Consider the following 19,555-nt stretch of genomic DNA (forward strand, 5'->3'; position numbering starts at 1 on the left):
GGTACCATACTCTATGATCAAAGCAGATTTGTAGAAGCTCAGAAAAAAATGCAAGATGTGCACATTTAGAGAACCACCCCAAATGTTTATGAAGCATATTGGTCCCTGACCTGGGGTAAAGCGTTCCAACTCAGTGGTTTATTCTGCCACACTGAACTTGTATCTACCATAGTGATGTCATTTGATACTCTTTGAGAACAAAGAAAAACAAGTTCTTAGCCTTCTTCAGGAAGTTCTCCAGTGCTTCATGTCATGGAGGTCATTCTCTTTTTGCAAAGCTACATCAGCTTTAGACAAACTGGCATATTTTACTATAGAAGATTAGCCTAGCTAAAAGTGAAAGAGACCCATCAGGAGTAAACCAGCCATTTGGTAATGGCTTTTATGGTCAAGGCAATCCATAAAATAAAAACAAAGAATATTCTTTCACTTCTGCAATGATAGCAGCTTGGCAGAACAGGGGACAGAGGGAGCTCAAGTTAGCATTCACTTAGCTATTAGTAATCTCAATGTGAAATCCTTGACCAGTAACCTACAAGTAAATAAAGTTCTGAAGGAACTTAATCATATCCATCTTGACATTTTCACAACAAATGAAAAAAAATTACAAAAAGAAGTGATAGCTAAGTGAAAAGGTAGCTCATAAGTTCCTCATGGATAAATCAAAGAAGTTGGTGAACTTGGTTTTATCATGTACCCAAAGGCAATAAGAAATTTCATTTCATTTGACAGCCATAATGAGCATTTTCAAAAAGAATACTATAAAGTTCATTTCAGCTTATGTACCAACTTATGTAGAGAAATTCTGCAAAGGATTTTAAGGAGACTTCCAAAATAAATCAATACAGAGAATTCTTGCTTTATATAAATTTTCATTGCACAAATTTAATTTTTAAGTATTTTCTTAGGTTTTTTTTTTTTTTTGCTAGGCAAATGGGGGTTAAGTGGCTTGCCCAAGGCCACACAGCTAGGTAATTATTAAGTGTCTGAGGCCAGATTTGAACTCAGATCCTCCTGACTCCAGGGCTGGTGCTCTATCCACTGCTCCACCTAGCCGCCCCCAATTTTTAAGTATTCTGAAAGAAATCCTCATTCCAAAGAAATACCTACAAAGTCTTTACAGTAGCGCTCCCCAGACTCCCACCCTCACCCTCCCACTACTTAAAAAAAAGAACCGACACAGACACACACACACACACACACACACACACACTAAAAACCTTCAAGTGACATCAAAAGAACTGACACTGGAATGGGGGCTTGACTCCAGTGCTGAGACCAGAGACTTTTGCCTCCACTCTGTTCATCTGTGTCTTCTGTCAATCTGTTCTCAGATACCATGTATATGTCCCTAGCCCAGCATATCTACTACTGTCTCTTTTTTATGGCCTACACATATTTTTCCTGGGAACAGGTTCTGCCAGAACTAGTATTCACTCATGCTCATAAGCACAAAACTTGAGAGCTTTGACAGTCTGTTTTTTCAACTCGAGTCACTTCATTCTTCCAGAGGCAACTTACTGGCCCTTCTACTCCTGGGAGCTCACCATATTAATGCTCAACTTATGCAGTCAGCTTAGTCTACTGCAACTCAGTACTACTGAGCTCAAGCCATCTTCCAGCCTCATTCTTTCCACCTTGTCAGTAACAAGGATTATAGGTGTGTACCACCTCAACCAACAGTGGAGTGAATTCTTACAAAGCAAAGACTAGCAGTAATTACAAGAGATAAAATAGATCATTTTGATTGTAAGAAATTGAAAAGCTTTTTTGCATGAGCAAATTAATGGAATTAGAACACAAAGGGAGCTTTTGACTCGGGGAAAATTTTATGTCAAATAACTTTTAAGAGTCTAATATCCAAGATATATAGAGAACTAACAATAATATAATAATATAAAGAATTGCAAAAGTCAATACAATTTTAAACTTGTAAAGATTTAAGCTTTTAAGGCTTAAAATTGTACTAATCCTTAGAATACTAATACTTTTGGGTGACCCTATAGATAAGAGCACCAGCATTTTCCCAGTAAACAAGTGATCAATGGGAAGGAACAGTTCTCCAGAGAAACAGTTGCAACAGTTTAACAGTTATGTGAGAGAAGACCCCCAAGTCACTGTAGAAATACATATTTTTTAAAAAATTGAAATTTTCCCTTACATTCTCCAAAATTACAGATGACAAAAATGAAATTAGTCAATATTGGAAGGGCTGTGAAAAGACAGATACGTTAACTCACTGTTGGCAGAGCTGTGAATTGGTCCAAACCATTCTAAAAGCACTTTGGAATTATACAAGGAGAAAAACTAAAATTTCTGTACCATTTGACTCAGTTATTCCACTGCTAGACTCCAGAAAATGAAAAAACATGTATTAAGCATTCACTATATATTAGAAATTTTCCTAAGATAATATAAGCAAGGAGGAGCATGCAGAAGCTTATAATCTGATGTAAGAAAGATAATAAGGGTGGAAAGCAGCAATGGCCCAGTTCCTAGATAGACAAGGCCAAATCAAACTCTCTTTCTTATAAGAACTCAGGGAGGGGCAACTAGGTGGATAGAGTCCTAGCCCTGGAGTCAGAAGGACCTGAGTTCCAATCAGACCTCAGACACTTGGTAATTACTTAATTGTGTGACCATGGGCAATTCACTTAATCACATTGCCTTGCAAAAAATAATACTAAAAACAAAAAAAGAGCCCAGGGACCCTGGGACAAAAGTTCTGTTGGAAAGGGAATAAGGAGGCTAGCCAAAGTGCAGATGGTATTCAAAAGCAATGGAAAAAAGGATAAGAGGGAAAGCACTCAAGTGGGAAAAATGTTTTGTTATTAAATATCTGTTTTAAAGTTCCAATATTCAAGAAATATGAGCCTAAAGGAATATATGATCATTCAACAAGAGTTCAAAGGAAAAGAACAACATTCAGAAGAAGCAACAACTGGAAAGGTGTGTGGTGACCTGCCTCTGGGCAAGATTAGACCAAAATTCACCTCAGAGTGGAGCCTTAGACACCAAGTCCAAGTCCAGAGCATGAGCAGAGATCAGCGGGTATGATAAGCAATGGCTAGGAAACAGAAGTCAGTGACAAAAGAAAGGTCGTGGCATATACTAAAAACATAGCAGCATTTTGTGTATTTTTCAAAGAGCTGAAAACAAAATAAATGTATCAATTGGGTCATTCATCGGTTGTATTACATAACTGTAATGGATTATTGCTGTGCTATAAGAAATGATAACTATGGCAGCTAGGCAGTGCCAGAATATCCAGGACACTAGGCTTAGCATCAGGAAGACCTGAGTTGAAACCCAGCTTCTGACACTACCTGTGGAATCCTGTGGAAATTAACTTCTGTTTGCCTCAATTTATTCATCTGTACATTGGGGATAATAGCACCTTCTTCCAAGGGTTGTGATGATTAAATGAGATAATAAATTGTCAAGTATGTAGCACAATGCCTGATATATAGTTAAGTGCTATATAAATTTTAGCTATTATATGATGGCTACAGATCAAGTATAGGCAAGAAAGTTATATACACAATGACTCACAAAAATTTAAATGGAAAGAACAAAAATAACAAATTCAAATTGAATACTGTAAGATTATAGTGACCAAGCCAAGAAGTGAAATGAGGCAACATCTCCTTCTGCTTCTTCTTATTGGTTGTTATTGTTGTTGTTATTGTTATTGTTATTATTATTGGTTAGTTAGCTTTTATTGGTCTGGTCTTTGTCTTTTTCTTTTTTTTACTTCTATGAGAATCATTCCTTAGGGCTCTTTTGGTAGGGTGGGAGAGTTTGTAGAGTGAAGGTTACAATGAGAAACATGTGATATACAGAGGATAATAATTAAAAAAAAAAAAGATCGTCTTTCATTTTCAGAAGTTTGGAGTCATTAAAAGAGGTTTGCAGTTTTCCAAAGGTAATCAGTTCAGTCAGTCTGCTTTCCTGTTTCTTTTTAATTTTGACCAACCCTCTTATCCCTTTATAACATTTCTACTAGATATTCATATTGATAGGCAAGCTCTCTAGTTTTACCCCACTCATCTTCATGTCATCTGGGCTGGGCACATTGACAATTTACTTATTCTATTCTCAGGCCAGCCTCCTTTTAGTGGTTATAGATCTCTTCTAGGAGACTTTGCAATGTAATTCAGTAATTTCAATAGAAAACAAAACCTTGATCTGTAATCACTGAACCTAAGCATTGGGCAGACAGATGTATTTTCCCTCTGTGATGGAGGAAGTCCAACACAGGGTCTAAGTTGAAGAGTGATAGCCTAAGGATAACGAGGTCTTCCAAGTGCTTCTCTTTGCAAAATTGAGCCCTAAAATATTAATGAACTCTCAAAACAGAAAATACTTTCTCTGTGTGTATATCATATCACAAATTATGATTTATATCAGTTTGTAATCTTCCTTATCTGAAGCCACTTTGTTTTGTTCTTGAATCAACTATAATTGAACTAGTCCTACAAAGCATGCATTTTTAGATGACATTTGGTTATTTAAAGAGATTTTATTGATAATTTTCTTTAATCAGTTATTTTATATGTCCCTCCAAATCAAATAGTTAAGCTAAAAATCTTCAATTTAATGTCTGCATCTTGTAGTATAGATAATATTCTGCCCTAGTAGCCATCTGTTTCAGTATCTGTTCTCTTTAACTTTCTTCATTTATTTGAAATCAAACAGCCTTTTAGTGATTCTTTTTCATTTATCTTGTGCATTATACATATTGGTTTGTTTTTTTTTTTAATTTTATCTTTCCCCAGTTACATCCAAAAAAAGTTAACATTCATTTTTAAAAATTAAATTCCAAATTCTCTCCCTTCTTCCCATTTCACTTCTCCTCATTGAAAAAGCAGGTAATTTGATACAGGTTAAAAATGTGTAGTTAGGCAAAACATTTCCTTAATAGTCATGTTGTAAAAGAAAACATAGATCACCACCACCAAAAAAAAAAAGAAAGAAACTTCAAGAAAAATAAAGTTTAAACAAAAGTATGCTTCAGTCTTTATTAGGACATGCATCTACTCTCTCTGGGGATGGATAGCCTTCTTTATCATAAGTCCCTCAAAGTTGTCTTGGATCACAACACTGCTGAGAAAAGCTAAATCATTCAGAGCTGATCATCCTACAAAATTGCTTTTACTTTGTTTTCAATACATTTTACAATGCATTTGCTCATGTAAGTCTTACCAGGTTTTACTGAGAGCTCATCCTTGCTACCAAAAAAGAGCTGCTATAAATATCCTTTTACATATAGATCCTTTTTCTTCTTGTTTTTCATCTCTTCTAGAATACAGGCCCTGTAGTGGCATTGCTAGGTCCTTTGGTCATTATTCCAAATTGCTCTACAGAATGGTTGGCTTATTTCACAACTCCTCCAACACTACATTAATGTCTCATTTTCCTACATCCCTATAATATTTTTCATTTTCTCTTTGTCCTAATAATCAATTCAATAGGTATAAGGTAGTTGCTCAGAATTGTTCAAATTTGAATTTCTCCAATTTTGAGTTAGAACATTTATTTTAATGACCATAAATAATCTGAAAATTGTTCATGTCTTTTGATCATTAACAATTGTGAAATGGCTCTTATTTTTTTTTATAAATTTGACTCAGTTCTCTGTTTGAAGAATAAGGCCTTTATCAGAGAAACTGGTTTCAATATTTTTTCCCACAGTTAATGTTATTAACTCTATTTCCCTCAGTCTTTTTCCCTACCACCATCCATGTTTATTTTGTTCTCCCTGTCCCTCCTTAAAATTTTTTTTTTTAGATTTTTCAAGACAATGGGGTTAAGTGGCTTGCCCAAGGCCACACGGCTAGGTAATTATTAAGTGTCTGAGGTTGGATTTGAACCCAGGTACTCCTGACTCCAAGGCCAGTGCTCTATTCACTGCGCCACCTAGCCGCCCCCCTTCCTTAAAATTTGCTTCTGAGTAACTTCTCCAATAATCTTCCCTCCCTTCTCTCACCACTGCCTTCCCTATCATCTACTCCTCATACTTTCCTGTAGAGTAAGATAGATTTCTATACTTGGTATACAGTTTGTTTTTAAGAACTCCTTGTTAACACAATTGATTTCTTCAAGTCTTTACTTTTATATTCTTATTTGCATAAATTGAAGTTCCATTTATTTTGTTCTGTACACAATATGATATGAATATGTGTACTTTGGTTTGAAGAATGGATTTGTTTTCACACCTGTTTTTTTTCTGAAGTTGCATGCTATCTAAGAATCATGGTATTGAATATCCTTTAACATGCTCATGTGGAAATGTCTAGACAAATCAGAGAAACTGAGTTCTGGTGACTATGCTTTTAGCCACATCACTGCTAAAAATACTACTTTCTTTTCTATTGCACTATCATGCAAAGCTACAAAATTAGCAAAAAAGGAATATTAATATTTCTTCTGTTTCCTTTTTCCAGGTGAATATGATATTAGCAGGGAAACACATTAGTACAAAGCCATAGGTATCCATCTGCTTGATACTATTTTTCATTGATTGTCATAGTATTATTATTTTTGAGAAATATTCCTAGAAAAGGAAGTAAAAACAATGGACTATTAGGGAGTTGCAGAATCAAATAACCCACTAAAGATTCTTTTTAGATTTTAAAGTATTCTCCTCACTTTTATCCCCCTCCTCCCAATTTGCAAAGATGCTCTGTTAAGGCAGAGAAAGGAGGTTGGAAATGGAAGTAAAATGAGATGATACTAGGGGCTTAATATTTGTTGAAATGAAGCTTGTTACCTGAAGACTGGTTTAACAATGTTTCTGAAAACACAGATTTCATATGTAATGTACCAAAAATAGTAGTGGCCCTTGTCTTCAAGTCCTGCCCATCTGCCCCTTGAGCCCATCCCCTCCCATTTTCAGTATCAGATATCTTTCTTTGTCATCTCTTGTTTCTCTAATATCCATTCTCTTATATCTCCACCAAACCCACATCTCCTTATTCTTATAAGTAGCCATAAGGGAAATTATATGACTACTCTTTGCCTCAGTTTCCTCAATTGTAAAATGAGAATAATACTTGCCTCATCGGATTATTGTGAGGATGAAATGAAATTACTATAAAATGCTTAGCATTTTTATTAGTGTTGTGCTATATAGTAGATTTTTAATAGTATTTGTACCCTTCCCACTTCCCCTGTGTCTATCCCATCTCAACCAAACTTAGAAAAATTTATCTATACTCATTGCCTCCATTCTCTCACCTCTCAATCATTTCTTAACCTTTTGTAATCTGAAGTTTGAAATTATCACTTGAATGAAACTGCTCTTTTCAGCTATTGATGCTTTCTTAATTGCCAAGTCTGATGATCTTTTCTCAGTCTTCATCCTTCCTAACCTCTGCACATTTCATACTATTGATCTTCCTCTTCTTAGATATTCTATCCTCTCTGAGTTTTCATTTCTTCTCCTGTGCATCTGATGAGGCCATCTCAGTGTCTTTTCTTGAATTGTAATTCATATTTCCCTGTGACTGTACTGCAAGGTGTCCTGAGAGAGAGAGAGAGACAAAAGACCCAGCTCTTAAGCAAGATAAACTGATGCTATCTCCTTTATCAGAGGTACCAAAATGCTGCTCTGCTGCCCCAGCCAAATTAAAATATAATTGGGAATTATTTAACAATAAAAATTCAGTAGAACATAGCTAATGGTAACTCCCAAAGCCACATTCCTGATTCTAGCTCAGGCCCTTAAAACTATCATCCTGGAAAGCTACTAAAAGTACTAAAGACCTATCAGATGGTTCAACATCAAAGAACAATGTTTTATCAATGGAAATGACATTAAGCAAGATATGTTACCAGCTGCATTGATTCTTGTACCCAAAAGACCCATGAGACTTTTAGGTCTGATTTGTCACTAAAACCTCCTAAATGTATTGTTTCCTATCATTAGAATGTGAGCTCTGTGACAGCAAGGACGGATTCCCTTTTTTTCCTACTGATACCCTAGTACTTAGAATAGTGTTTTTGCATATAATTTAGGCACTTATTAAATGCTTTTTCATTCATTCATTCCTGCACCTTTTCTTTTTTTTGTATTTTCAGGGACCTCATCAGCCCTCATGATTCACTTAGCGTCTCTATACTTACTGGTACCTTTATGCATTCTGTCTCTCCTACTCACTACTCTCATTACCAGCTGATGTTTGGAAGTGTCAGAATGCCCCCAAATTTCCCCCCTCTTCCAAACTTCCTATTTCTTTTGATGGCACCACATTCTTGCAGTCAATTTTGGTATTATTCTGAATCCCTCATTCTTATTACTTTATGAAATCAGAAACCAAATGTTGCTGTTTCTATCTCAATAGCCTGTCTTGCATCATTACCCTTTTCTGTGCTCACACACTTCCATAATTGAAGCTCTCAGCACCCTTCTCTTAGAATACTGCAGTAATCAACCCCTAATTGGACTCCCTGCTGCAAGAATCTTACTCCATTTTGCTTAAATTCCATATAATGTGAAAGTTATTTTCTTGAAGGGTAATCATGATCATGTCACTGCTCTACTTGGTAAATTGTTTTGTCTCACTGTTTATGAAATCACTGTATAGCTTTTTAAGAACTTTGTAACCTGGCCTTATCCTGTTTCTCCATGTATTTTTTTTAATATTACTCTTCTTAATATATACCATGGTCCAGCCATCCTCACTATCTGCAAGCCTGCATCTCCCACCTCCTTGCTTTTTAGCCAAAAGAAATAAAAGTAAATGTTATATATTTTTTTGAATTAAGTCTTGACAGTCCCCTCTCCCTATTGTACTCTCACTGCCCATTTGGACCTCTTAGAATCTCTAGTTTCCATCAAGTCTCAATTCAGCTACCACCATCTATGGGAAACCTTTCCTAACTTCCCCTTCCTACCTTCTAGTGCCTTTTTTCAAAAATTACTTGGTGTTTGTTATGAATATGTTCTTTATAAAATATATATATGGTAAACACTTCATAAATGTTCATTGATTGATTATACTCTACAATTTATGAATGAGTCATCATTTCTCTTTAAGATCTGATAGTTGATAGTCTCCATAAAACAAAATCTGTTCTTAGTTTTATAGTTAAAACCACATTTTATATTTAGTAAAGTCAATAATAACACAGATGGCTATTTCCTTAGTGTGTCTAGACTCTTTAGAAAAGGTGAGTTCACTTTTGTTATACACATTTCACATTATTTACTATTGCTCATTTCATTTATTAGTTGTAAATAAATTGGTGATTACAAAAATAAACTAATTACATAAATAAATATTCAAAATCCAGATTCACTGAGAATGAAGTTTAGGATGATTTCTGAGTGATTGGCATGTACCATAGAGCTTATACTTTTAAATTACTCTTAATAAAATGGTTCTTAGCTTGTCATTATTATTCCCATTCAATATCACTTTGCATTTACATTTTTGCTCAGTGTATTTCCTCCAATTTAGGAGCCTTTTTCCTTTACATTCATAAAAGTTATCTATTATATTTTCAGGAAAAGGTGAGGGAGTTGCATCAGATTTTATTGAACCAATATTCTCTATCTTGGCAAATTAGAGGTAGTAATTCATTTGACATATATCTGTTTACACAAAAATGATTAATATACTTTGTTAAAATGCCTTACAAAATCAATACTCAAATCATGTTCCAAAATAGAACATTAAATATCCATTATATATCTACCCCTTATGTATTTGATGTTTATTTTATAAAACTAGAATGAACCAATTCTCATCCTAATTTTTCATATTTCAAAAGTCCTTTATGTTTTCTAGAAGTAGAACTGGCCTTATGGACAAAAGACCCTTGGAGTAAAGGCCTAGTGTTGGAATCCTGCCTTTGTCACACCCAATACTGGGCAGTTTATTTGACCTATCTGTTCCCTCAGTAGTTTTCCAAGATTCCAAAATAATGTATACAAATCACTGTGAAACTTAAGCACTATATTAATGTGATGGGTTTGGGTTTTTTTTTTTTTATTGCTGCCATTACTACTATTATTTTCAAATGTGTTGCCAGTATGTATATATGTATTTTAGTCATTCTGCTACACTAGTTAAATTGCAAGTCCTGACCAAATAACTAAATTCCATCACTTAATAAATAAATACCATCACTTAATTAATACACAATTCTTCCGCTCAAATTGGAAATTCCTAATTGTATAGAAAAAATAAAAGAAAATGTTAGTAAATAGCTAATTATATATCTGTTAATGAGTTTAATAATGAGACAATCACCAGTATTGGAGAAAAAAGTGTCTTTTCTGGGCAGATTCCAGATTCATGTTTGTACTGGGTTAAATATCACTACATTCTACACAATTAATTTCTTATTAGAAAATAATTAAAATGTCAACTTCATATTCTTATAATCTAAAATCTAAGAAATTATGTTTTTTTCAATTTATTCTCATTTAAGTTAGAATATAAATTTTCTTTTTTCAAAGTAAGACATTTGAAGCTAATTGACTCAGTATTTGTGTAAAAATCCCTCCACTCAACTGCATTAATTTACCTTGAAGTTGACCTTTTGCACATAGATTATTTATATGAATGGTGTCCTGGCTTCATGTGAAATTGGGAAATGAATAAATTTAAGATTCAAACAAAAGTAACCAGAGGGGAAAGGCCAGCTCCTAATGTATTCATCACGCCAACATGGAAAAACTAACTTGTGGGAATAGTTTACCATTACCATTACCAGTATTCACTAGCCACTTTTTTTTCCCCTTTTTATCCTATACAGACTGTTGGGTATATTTTGGAAGTGTGCCAGAATTGGTAAGTGTCTCTTTTGTTTCCCACCATTCCTTCAGCTGAAAGTTATTTATCAACTTTTTTTAATAATATGTATGCACAAAAGTTAACTTTTTAAAGTGAAAACTTACAAATAACCATAAAATTCTTTTTTGATTGACATTTAAAACCAGGCTATGCAGAATATTGTAAAACATTTCATTGACAAAGTTGGTGGCCTCATCTATTCTAAATCAGCTGTCTGATACTATGAAGCATTATTAGAGCAAGATTCAAACAGTTATAGTTTGTTATTTTTTCTAAAATTTATTTAATATTACCTGCTATTTTGAATTACATATGTTCTTGTTATGGTTAGGGAATATTGGTTTTTTGTTACTCCTCGATGAAATATTATGGAGAACAAGTAGCAGACATTCAATAGTTTATCAACTAAATCCCATGTTTTCTCTTTGAGGACAAGGCTCTTTTTAAGCTTCTTAAATGGAGTTTAATAGAGTCTTCAAAGTTCACAAATTTATTTTTCTCAAGATAATAAAAGACATTTTCTTGAAAAGAATGATCAATTGCTATAATTTATGCATTGTTTATTGGTGTATGATTATACTATTTAGGCTAAGTACTCATACTATTGACTTTTGCTTAACTTTTAATTAATTAAAGAAAACAAAATTTCTACTTTTTATAACCATAAGAAATATATTCAGTCAAGTTAGTTGTATTTACATATGACTTCATTTATATTTTTCTTTCCTAAAGTCATTGGCACTCTTAACTACAATTTTTTTTCTTCTTCATTTTTTCCTAGACCTAAGTCTGGGTCAAAAAAAAAAACCCAAAACTTAACTACAAATCTGAATTCATGTATAAATTTCAAAGTAGATTGTAAAAACAAAGTATTCTCCTCACTCAAAATGTCACAGTTTTTACTATTAACTAATTTGGTTCCCTCCTTGGAAGATAGAGAATACTTCAAGATGAGTAAATGAAGACAAATAATGAAAAGTTGAAAATTTAAAATTAAAAGATTGTTTAACATCTATTCTTAGATATTAAATCTGAAAATTGAATGGCAATGTACATTTTTTCAGAGACTACAGTTTTTTCTTAGAAAAACTAAAAATATCATTGAGTATAACCAAAATTAGATAAAGTTAGAATAATGATAAGGAATATTCTCAATCATCTTGAAAATGAAAGTTTCTGACAGTATAGCCAAGAAACTTAGGAGAAAGAAAGGTAAAAAGACAAACAGAAAAGGATGAAGCTGAAGAGAGTATCTCCAAAAGCACTACCTTAGGATGGAAGAGGTAAAAGCAGCTGGAGCAAAGTAGCAACTTAGATGTATTCTTTGTAAAGGCCAAGGAGCCATAAATATCCCAATTGCCTCTAATGACAGTATCAGTACAGATAGTGTGTTCTCAATAATGATGTTGGTTACCAAGAAAATGCTAGATTTTGATCAGTATATATTCTGTTTCCAAAGTCAGAAATTTATATTGATGCTTTTTTTTAAGCTATAGTGATTGTTCCCAATATACCCCACTCCTCCCTGCCATGTTAGAACTCTTCCTTCTAAAAAAAAAAAAGAAAAACAGTTAAACAAAATCAACCCTTCCATTTCCTGTATCTGACAGCAATGGTCAGTATCTAATATCCATGTTATAAGGAGAAGGGAGGTATTCCTTTCTCATTTGCCCTCTGCTTTAGTGTTTTTTAAACCAGCTCTGTCACATGAATTATTATTAAATTTCATGGTCATTTTTGGTGAGGCAATGTTCTTAAGTGACTTGCCCAGTGTCAAACAGCTAGTCAGTATCAAGTCAATATGAGGTCACATTTGAACTCAGGTCCTCTGGAGTCCAGGATCGATGCTGTGTCCATTGCACCACTTAGCTGCCTCTTCATCTGCCTTCTGGAATTAATATAATTCATTTCACTTGAGTTAAACCAAGCTTCTTGACTAACCCATACTCTTAGAGAAGGAAGCACCCATATAATGAGATCATGGATCCATGAAACACTTGTTAATTTTAAAGCAACCAGTTTATAACGTTTTCAGTTAATTATTTTCAGCTGTATATCTTGGTTTTCTTACTCCATCCTTTTTCTTCATACCCTTTTTTGATGTGGAGAATTGGTTAATATAGTGAAAAGTAATCACTATTTGCTGTATGAAGACTGGGATTTGAATTCCAACTCAGGCCATTAGCCATGTGACCATCATAAAAAAACCACTTAACCTTTTTGTGACTCAGAAATATCATCTTTAAAATGGGTATAATAATATAAAGTCTTAAAAAATAGATGTGAGGAAAGTTCTTCATAAATGTTAAAGTGTAATACTATATATTAATGTGAGTTATTACTTTCTCCTTATAAAGACTGGTCTTGTCACCTTAATATTTGACACTGTGGAAACTGAACACTTTGGAGTTTTAACAGAATGGTTTAGAAATGGTAATACCTAAATGCTGTTTCCTCAGCTACACTCAGAATGTTTACACAAACAAGGAAGTTTTTAAATGAGAGAACGTACAGTTCAGATCTTCTCAGCTTACACATCACATTACAACTGTATTACATTCATTTTGCACAGACCTAAAATCAGACAAGTGGTAGTATGCTTACCAAGTTCAGCTAAAAGATGTTTAACTCTACTACATGGCAGTCTCTTTTAAGAAAATTAAGAGCAGAAAATTAAAACCCATATGTAAATTATAATCAAAATTGGAGGAGGAAGAGGAAAAGAACTTCCTTAAATATTAACTTCTTCAGTTGTTTGAGGTTCAATAAAACTTCATATCCGATGACAACTGTATCTTGCCATAATGAAAGAGTGGGATCTATTACTGAAATATATTTGCGTGTGAATGGTATACTTACTTGGGGATCTTTCCACTGCAAAATATTCCAAATTTCTAAAAAGTATTTTACCCACAGTAGGAGAAAATTTCAGGTAATCAGTACGATTAGAAATTTTCTATTTTAACCAATGGTCCTAGGAGGTAGGATCAATTAGATGATGTCAGACAGGATATTTTTCTTAGGCATTCCTTTCAAAATTAAAAACTATCAATTGGATTTTGATTTATCAAAAATTAGATATTTCTCTTGTATTCTGTGAATGTTTACATTGAGCAGAAGCAAAGCTGTTCCTTCAATTCATAGTCTGGAGGAAGTAAAATTTATTTAGGAAACCTGTGAATGGCCTAAGAGATTTTAATGGATTGGATGACAAAGATTGACAGTTTCCAGAGAGAGTAGTATGTTAAAATTTCTAAATGAAATAAAAGATGTTTAGCGTCCTTTCTCATAAAAATAAAAATTAATGGTATTTTACAATGAATGGCCAGTACTGTGGAAAACACCTTTTAATGTCTCATAATGCCAACCCACTGAGCAGTTTTCAGGAATAGCATACCATTTCTCCTTTTAAAAGTGAAAGTTGTTTTACAGACCCCCCCCCCAAGCATTGTTTGAGATTCTCTCAGAAGTAGATCAGTGTCAGGGAATTATGAAAGAAATTGTGGGGGGGTGGCAAAGGAAGGGGAAACTGTACTACTTCGCTCATATCTCTTTCAGTGGTAAAAATTAATCATGACAACTTTAGGCCAGGAATATGTAAGAACAACCCCAAAACCAAAAGAATATGAATATGCCTTAAAAACCCTGGAGTTCCAAATTCTCATTTGCACAAAATGGTCTTCTAGGTACTTCTGGTATGTAAAAATTGACAGCAATTTTATTATTTCTAAGACTGATTTTTTTGTTCTTTTGTGTTTTCATCTTTGAGCTTTTCTTTATACTCATCTTACTAAAAGTATAATTTAATTGATTACCTTCCTGCTTATTATCACCCATATATATTTTATTTCTCATAGGAATAATCACTATGCAAAGTCATTCACATTTTAAAAATAGTTTTGCTTAATGTATAGAATTCTCTTACATGTTAACATTTATTTTTCCTGGAAATAGTTATACCTTAACTTTATGATTTCAGCTTTCTTTTTTATCTTGAGCCCTTTGCTCTTCACTGCAGTTATTTGTGCTTCTTCAGGGTTTTCTTTTTTTTTTAAAAGCATGTTCAGTAAGAAACAATTCTATTAAGTTTAAAAATGAAGATGTTTCAAGGCAGTTCATACTTGACTATATAACTTTCATGGCTGCAACATTTGACTTGTAGACTGAAAGATGTAAGTTTGAATCCTGCCTGTGTAACTCTTAGCATTTAATTAACTCTTAGTATGATTTAATCATTTTCGGTATGTTTTTCCCATCCTTACTACAAAGATTATTAACTCCTACCTCCCAAGATTGTGAGAAATAAATGAGATAACATATCTAAAACTCTTAGAAAACCTTAAAACTCCATACAAATACAAACTACTGTTTTAGAACTCTATTGTTTCTGCTTTATGCTTTACTTCTCCAACCAGAGAAGAGATATATATGTGTGTGTATATGTGTGTGTGTGTGTGTATGTATTCTGCTTATGTACTTCTTCCCCATAGTGCCTGTTATAGTTATGTGTCCATGTTAAACACCCAATAAATGTCTCTTGGATCATAGAAAATAAAGTTTTGTTTTATTTTTTCCAACAGGTGAACGAAAGAGTCCCTATGTAGCAGTATGCTGTATAGTAATGGCTTTCAGTATCTTATTCATCCAATAACTGGAAAATGTCAGAATTTAATTGCTGTCAGATTTCTATAGATAAAGGACTTGCCTACCGAAAACAATGGGAAGATTGATTATTGACTCTTTCAGCTGTGTCCCTTGACTGAAAAACTCCTGGCTGCTGTTCTCAATTATATGTGTTAATGGACCAAGGTTCTCTATGCATAACTAAGATGCAACTGTTAATACCAGAATAGATTGATATCTGAATAATGATCGACCTAATTTAGAATTCTACCACTACAATGGCATTCTGTAAATGACATTCTTTTATGTCAATTGTTGATCTACAGAAGGTATTTCTATTGCATACTATAGAAGGCAAACTTGGGAAATGCTTGCTCAAGTTCCTTTCTGTATGATTCAGGGGAAAATTGTATCCTTATATGAGAACATTTCTATAATGAACATTTTTTTATTTGAGAAAAATGGTTGGATATTATGCAAGTGTTCATAATAATTACATTTGTATCTAATAATGCTTTAAACATGTTTTCCTTGGTCAATTCAATTTGTAGTTTTATCTGTAGCTTACTATATTTCCAACTTTATGAAGTCAGTCTATGCAGTACATATTTCTAGAAATTGCTAAGATTGTATCTAAGAGTGTTACAAAAAAAGTATTGTTTTCAGTTCCCATTACCAAAAAAAAAATGAATTCTTATAGATATTTTCAGTTAAAGTAAAGAACTGTCAGGAAAGTTTCCTAGGGTATTTCCCCTTGAAATCTGCACCTACATATTTCTTAAGATTTTATTCAAGTACCTGCTGCTAAAGGGGGAAAAAAACCCCAACATTTGAAAGATGAAGTGAACTAATTAGAACATTTGTGAAATGATGGTTCCTATATTTCATTGATTAGGATCTCAAGTCTTTAATAATGAAACAGTTATTTTCATTGCCAGAAATTCAGAGCCTTTTTTTTTAAAGACCTTGAAAATCAATTGATCCATACAAATGATTTTTTTTGACAACTCATCTGATGTCCTTTGGTTGTCTGAAGATATATAACTGGTATGTGCAGGTACTGAACTGTATCAAATCCATTAATTTAGTATTCTCTATTCCTAAAAATATTTGAAACATCACTCAAATTGAACAAAAGAATAACATCAGTATCTTTGAAAGCAACAAATTATACAAGTGCAGTTTATGTACTCTACAAGAGTGCAGTTATTTTTATGGGTCTTCAGGGAGAAAGTAAAAAAGGAAATTCTCATGATTGGATACACTTAAAATTTCTTTGTTTCAAATGAAATTCGCATTTTTCAAAGTAGATTCCAAAACTTATGAAACTTTTATTATTTTAAGTATGCTTCTTGTATTGGCAAGTTGTAAATCAGCTTAGTAAAACTTACTCAAAAATGATTTGAATATAGGTGTATAAATGTATTCCTTGGGCATTAATTAGCTTCCATTATTTGAGTCTTATGTTGCCCAGTTATTTAGATCTACACTGTGTTCAATGGGATCCAACCTTTTGGAAGAAATAATAAATTTCAAATCTGAGAAGGGCCATAGAAAGCATTTAAAGTATTTCCTTCCTTATGACTTAAAAATTCATGAGAATTGTATCAAAATATTTCTACTAAATTAAAAATTGTCCTCACTAGTCTTTTCAACCATACTACTCAAAAAAAAAACTGGAATAGTTGTATGAGTTTGGTTTTTTTGACCCATCCAGAAACTCTGGAAATTTAGCATTTATAGGACATGATTTGGGGGATTTTTTTCCATTTTTAAGTTAATTTTCAAGGGGGAAGAAAGTCATGGAAATAAAATCTTTTATAAAAAAATTATATATTGCCTAATGGCTGTGATTGTGTTGGCAGCTATTCTCAATTTATTGGTAAGGCATCATCTTAAACCATGAACCAGTGGGAAGCATTTTAGGGAAGTTCATTACCTGGGGTGGGGAGTGGGAAGGGTAATTGCTTTTTTCATTTAAATAAAAAAATAAGTACTTTAATGGGCTGTCAGTGTATTGCTTTGAATTACCTTTTTGGCACATTGGAAAAGAGTTAAAGGTAGTGAAATCTTTCAGACTAGGAATCAAGTTGAGATCCCTTTCTATTTACTGATACTTATTTATAGCACTAGATCTAGGATTTCTAGGGGATTTAATTCAATAAACCTTATGCACTCTCTAATTGCTAAGCTCCATATTGCACTTTAAGAGAGAATACAAAGATTAGCAAAGATGAGACTTACCCTTAAGAATTTACTAGTATATGATTTGAACACACAAATACACATAGGTACCTACACACAAATATATTACAGAACAATACCTTAGTGAATCAGTCAGTAAATATTTATTAATCCCCTACTACTTACAAGTCACTATGTTGAGCACTAGGAATACAAAAAGGAAAAAAAAATCCCTACCCTCAAGGAATTTAAGTCTAATGGGAGTGCTGCAATTTGGTGAGAACGGAGATATTAATATTAACAACTCTTTGATTTTAACAACAATCCTTTGTTAATTCTATTTCCATAGTTCATTAATGAGGAATGCAGTGTCAGTGAGGTTAGAGGTTGAAAGATCACTACAAAGAGTTGCCTTGAGGGTGGCTAGGTGGCACAGTGGATAGAGCACTGGCCCTGGAGTCAGGAGTACCTGAATTCAAATCTGGCCCCCAGACAATAATTACCTATCTGTGTGGCCTTGGGCAAGCCACTTAACCTCACTGCCTTGCCAAAACCTTTAACAAAAAAAAAAGAGTTGCCTCTGAAGTAGTCAAACGTGAGGAAAAGGTGAAGGAAAAAATAGAAAACAATGGGAAACATGGCCACATTTGAATACCACTGTCCAGGATTGCTGAAAATAGTGAATTCCTATGCCTTATGTTGCAAATAAATACAAACTTGTTTGATAATTTTTATTTAATACCAAAATACTCTGGTATTAAAATGCAGTTAGCATTTTCTTTTTTCTTTTTAGGTTTTGGCAAGGCAAATGGGGTTAAGTGGCTTGCCTAAGGCCACACAGCTAGGTAATTATTAAGTGTCTGAGACCAGATTAGAACCCAGGTACCACTGACTCCAAGGCCTGTGCTTTATCCACTGTGCCACCTAGCCGCCCCTAGCATTTTCATTCATATTTCCTTCAAACTGAATTCAGTTCTTTAATCCAAAGGACAGAATAGGATTTTTGGGACTCAGAAGGTGATCCCTTTTGTTCTGGTAGAGTGGAGAGGTGGATTAAAGACAAGACCATTCTGTGAGATTTCTGCATAATAGATTCAACTTTGATAGCCACCATTATTGTTCATCTCAAGTATTTTGTACAGGTTTGTGTTATGGCTAAGAGAGATTACAATGGAAATAGGATGTATGAACCTACACCCCAAAGATTGTCTATATGCTTCAAGAAAGTTCAAGTTCAAATCTGGTTTCAGACACTTTCTATCTGTATCACCCTGGGCAAGTCAGTTAATCCTGGTTGCCTCATTTTCCTCATTTGTGGAAAGCTATAGAATTCTTGTGGTAGAGTTAGAATGCTTTGTAGTTACCATCTCCAGAAAGGACCTTGATGTCCAGGTGCTTTATCTTGCCAGGTGATCTTAAAAGTCTTAAGATAATTCAAATGGAAGTTCAATTGTAAATAAGTGTTCACTAACCAATGGAATAAAAGAATTTGATTTGAAATCAAAGTCCCGATTTTGAATCTGGAATCTGTTTCTTAATATCTTTATAACCTTAAGCAAGCAACTTCACTTCTGCACTTGAGTTTACTTCCCTGTAAAATGAGGGCATTGAACTTTCAAAGGTCCCTTCCTTGTTCTCAATCCTATGATCCTAACTGATTTGGAAGATCATAAATCCTAAGGTTTGCAAATCACTCATACCTTATCTCATTTGATTTCCCAATAATCTTGGAAGGTGTATCTTAGAGGTATTATTTGCCCCATTTTATCAGGAAATAAGCGTAAGAGGCCAGATATAAATTAAAATTTCCATGACTCAAAATCCAATAGTTCCATTATTTTGGTACACTATACACAAGGCACTTTCTTAGGAATATTAACTTCAACTAAATAATATAGCTTTTATAGGAAGAGGTTTTTTTGTGTGCTTCAGAAACTTAGTAA

General features: G+C 33.6%; 1 protein-coding gene across 1 annotated transcript in view; it reads left to right on the plus strand.

The window, feature by feature from the left end:
• Positions 1–17,260, plus strand: part of TMEM167A (transmembrane protein 167A) — a 43,515-nt gene extending 26,255 nt beyond the window's left edge. The window contains exons 3-4 of the mRNA XM_074207878.1: positions 10,768–10,802; positions 15,386–17,260. Coding sequence (XP_074063979.1) covers positions 10,768–10,802; positions 15,386–15,456 — 106 coding nt within the window. The 3' untranslated portion in view covers positions 15,457–17,260. The remainder of the gene's footprint in view (positions 1–10,767; positions 10,803–15,385) is intronic.
• The last annotated feature ends 2,295 nt before the right edge of the window (positions 17,261–19,555 follow it).

Source organism: Macrotis lagotis, chromosome X, assembly GCF_037893015.1.
Source record: "Macrotis lagotis isolate mMagLag1 chromosome X, bilby.v1.9.chrom.fasta, whole genome shotgun sequence".
Classification (NCBI taxonomy): domain Eukaryota; kingdom Metazoa; phylum Chordata; class Mammalia; order Peramelemorphia; family Peramelidae; genus Macrotis; species Macrotis lagotis.